The 3837-nt window shown below is 37.3% G+C and overlaps 1 protein-coding gene across 1 annotated transcript; it reads right to left on the reverse strand.

Annotated features, from left to right (window-relative positions):
• Positions 1 to 1696: 1696 nt before the first annotated feature.
• LOC142621237 (germin-like protein subfamily 1 member 14) lies at positions 1697 to 2680 on the reverse strand. The gene is made up of 2 exons (XM_075794554.1): positions 2524 to 2680; positions 1697 to 2345 (listed from the first exon to the last, which is right to left on the reverse strand). Exons 1-2 carry the CDS (start codon positions 2651 to 2653, stop codon positions 1798 to 1800), a joined length of 678 nt encoding a protein of 225 aa, XP_075650669.1. The 5' UTR covers positions 2654 to 2680; the 3' UTR covers positions 1697 to 1797.
• Between the last annotated feature and the right edge of the window lie 1157 nt (positions 2681 to 3837).

Consider the following 3837-nt stretch of genomic DNA (forward strand, 5'->3'; position numbering starts at 1 on the left):
CGAGGAAGAAAAACATCATTTTTATCCATTTAGAGACACAATATGCAAAAACAAACTGCAAAAATGAAATCTACGCGAAAAACTGAGTAAGGAGAACCTGGGCCGAAAAAGTCAACTCCAAAAAAGTCAACGGTCCAAGTCAACGGTCAACGGTCAAAGGTGACGTCAGCAGCGCGCTGGAAGGTGACGTCAGCGGCGCGCTGGAAGGTGACGTGGCAGGCTGACGTGGCAGGCTGACGTGTCTAGGGCTGACGTCAGCAGGACGGACCTGGCGCGTGACGGCGCGTGGCGGCTCAGATCGGCTCATGGAGGCGCGTGGGCGCGTGACCTTTAGGGCAGAACCTTTGGGCAGCGCGTGAGGGCGCGTGGAAGCTCCGATGACTGTAAGGTTTTCACGATCAGGCAGATCAGAGCAAGACGATCTTCGTGGTACCTTCAGAAAATTTTTCGGAGCAATATTCACGGCGGTGCCGAAAAGGCAGTGGTCTTTGCTGTGTTCGAACTCCCCAACAGCGGCTGCTACAGGTCCGGAACCTGAGGACGATTTCTGGAAGACTCGAAGGTTCAACGGCGAAAGACTGTGGCAGTTGTTGTGACAGCGGAAGCAATATGAAGAATGGAGTTACACCAATAAAGACAAGACTGCGAAGAAAAGGTCAGAGCAGTGGCTCTGATACCATGTTAGAAATACTGAATTGAATAGTATTGTATTTCTCTAGTAAAATAATATACATGAGTGCCTTTGTATAGGAGGCATATGAGTGCTGTACAAGTAAATATGAGTGCAGTACAAGTAGTACAGTGTGCAGTACAAGTAGTACAGTGTGCAGTACAAGTAAGTGATCTAAATGGGCCAAGCCCACATATGAGTGTACGTTAACATCCTATATTCTCAACGGGGCTACACTCTCCAATTTATGCCAGTAATTAAATCAGTTGAACTTGATTTAATTAATAATTAAAAAAATTTGTGCAGTATTAAGCATGTCATTTTCAGGATCAAATATATTTAGTATACAATTTGCTATTCAATATGGATATTTAGTATACAGTATGAACCATGTAACAGATTTTAAAGTAAGTTTTATCGCTGAGTGGGCTGGTTTATGAACATGCAAACGTATTATATAAAGTGTCTTAAAAAAATTTCATGCTTTTGAATAGAATTAGGTGCTGCTGCTGTAGTCTAAATGATGGTAAATTATGGTCAATTATATATATGGACCAATTCATTAGAAATGAAATTCAGGGTAATTATCTGTTAATTTGTTTTACGTGTCTGAGTGTATGATAGCCTGTAGATTTTATGTCTTACTATGAATATATAAATTTTTCAGTTTTAAATTTGAAGATTTATTATGTGAATTTCTGTAACTGTTGCTGTCGATCGAAGCTAGAACAGTTTCATGTTCATCTACAGTTTAATTATGATAGTATTGCTCACAAATTACGTGAGTCAACTAGGGATGGCCAAAGCTAGCTTGGGATACTTTTAGTAAGCTTTTTTCATTTAATTGTAGTTGAGCCTCGGTCTATCTTAAATAAACTGAAGCTTAATATATTATGCAAAAAAAAAAAAAAATTCCTTTCTTAAAATTTAGTAAATAGTGGTTTTACTGCATAAATTAATTGACAAATGAGGAAGAGATACTAAACCCAACATTTTTTTTATATCCCAAATTCTCCAAATTAAGGAGTTACATAAGCAATCATTTTATTTTATTCTAGTTATGATTGCAAGGAGATAAACATAGCAAAATGACTAGTGCTTCAAGGCACTCACAAAATTTTTTTTTTCTAATTGTCACCTCCAAATTTTTTTTGAAGCTCTTCAACCACTTTTTTGTCGAGTTGGAAGGCCTTGGTGAGAACATCAGGATTAATGGGAGGATTGGATCCAAAAACAGCATCTGCAATTGTGATTACGCCTGGATTTTGGCTGCTTAAACCAGAAATAGCAAGTGCATCAGTTTTTCCCACGTTTAATTGGAAGTGAATGAGACCAATTGGAAAGACAAACACGTCCCCCTTATTTAGAGTTTTGGTGAAGAGGCGATTCTCTGGGTTGGATGTTACAAAACCAACAAAGAGAGTACCCTCCAAGACTACTAGAATTTCAGTGCCGCGAGGGTGAGTATGGGGAGGATTTTCTCCATTTGGTGCAAAGTCGATTCGAACTAGGGATATGCCAAGAGTATTGAGGCCTGGTAATGTGTCTACATTCACGGTAGTGATGTTTGACCCAACTTTATTATCCGTGTTCCCAGGAATGTTCAATCCCTCAAAGAAGAAATCTTCAGGTTTGACCAGTTTTGGATCCTTGCAGAACTTTCCATTGACGAATACTGCATAAAGGAATTTTTGTTATGGACACTTTAAAAAGAATGCTTAAGACTTCAATGCAAAAAATAGTAAGGCCAAGTAGCTAATAATATTTCTTCCATTAATATTCTGGTTAGTGTAGATTCTTCACATGACAAAAATAATGAAAAAACTTGAAAGAAAAAAAATATATATTTGTACTGGCTGATTTGGAGTCTTCCGAGTAGTCCTTAAGTGCAACACAGAAGTCTTGCAGGGGATCGGGGTCAGAGGCAGAGGCAAAGGAGAATGCCAAAGCGAAGGGGGCAACAGTTACAATGTAAGCTTTCATCGTATTTCAGGCTTACTCTATCTTCAATTCTATATATTTTTGCTTCGGGTGTGGGATGAGAAATGTTGCATGGAAAGCATTTCTATTTATAGATAAGACACATTGAATAGGTCTATAGTTTTCCACAAGTGAATGACATATAGGCTTGTTCAGTCTTCCATTATTACTAATTTTCTTTTTGATTGCCAAATTTTTCTTTAACTGCTACCCCATGCCTTAATTTTTCAACAAATAAGACCAATGAGATAATATTACAATTCTATGCTACTACGGCACAACCAATCTTAACTACTATGTGTACTAAACCTGTTTTTTTTTCTTGCAATGTACTTCATCGCTCATCTTTGTCCACAATTGATCAAGCTCTGAACTAATTGAACACAACATTTCTCATATTCGATGTGTCTGTATTTCATGGGGTTGTTAATGACTTAATACTTTTGTGGAAAGTTTGTTTGCCTAAATTAAATAGAATGCTTGATAATTACTATTGCAGAACATGAATTCAAAGCTTCTAGTGTATTAGGTAACTGCTATAATCAACGTCCATATGAAGATAGTCTTTGTCAATGGGAAGCACCTTAACCTTTCAAATGTGTTAGGTCCATATTTTTATGTTGGAAAAACAAAAACTATAACAGCTTAGAACCCAGTTTTGTTTAAAATCCGTTTGGGGTCTGCTTATTTTATTGAAACTGAAAACTTTTTGCTGAAAGTATTATAGATAAAAGATAAAAATTAGCTGAAATAGTACCGCGAGGCTCATGAATAGTACGAAAAAGTGCAGTGGATTCCATGATTAGTAGCAAAAATAAGTTGAATAGTAAAATAAGTTGGCAAAAATAATCTTTGCCAAATGTACACTTATAAAGATTGGTTTTGTAACAAAAAGACAACTAAACTTTTTATGTTGTTGCAACTAGACCTCTTCTTTACAAATTTTAAGTGATTTGGAGCAAAAAGAGGTTACATTGTAGATGGAGTTAAGGGGTGCTATGTGTGCGTTTGGATTGCACGTTCAGCCCAAGTTATTCAGCGTTTGAGTTTTTGGCTAGGTCCCACGGCACTGTTCACAACCCAGCCAAAAATGCAAAAACGCGCGTATTAATGCATTTTTGGGTCTCACGGCACTATTCACACTTTTAAAAATTATTTTGCTACAATGTTTTCTGCAATAGGTTTTC

The sequence above is a fragment of the Castanea sativa genome, chromosome 12 (genome assembly GCF_040712315.1).
Source record: "Castanea sativa cultivar Marrone di Chiusa Pesio chromosome 12, ASM4071231v1".
Classification (NCBI taxonomy): Eukaryota; Viridiplantae; Streptophyta; class Magnoliopsida; order Fagales; family Fagaceae; genus Castanea; species Castanea sativa.

Excerpts from the sequence above, each read along its gene's own strand:
- LOC142621237 (XM_075794554.1), bottom strand. The coding sequence starts at position 2,653 with ATGAAAGCTTACATTGTAACTGTTGCCCCCTTCGCTTTGGCATTCTCC. Across the intron at positions 2,346-2,523 it reads GGAAGACTCCAAATCAGCCA|TATTCGTCAATGGAAAGTTC; the intron begins GTACAAATATAT and ends TCCTTTATGCAG.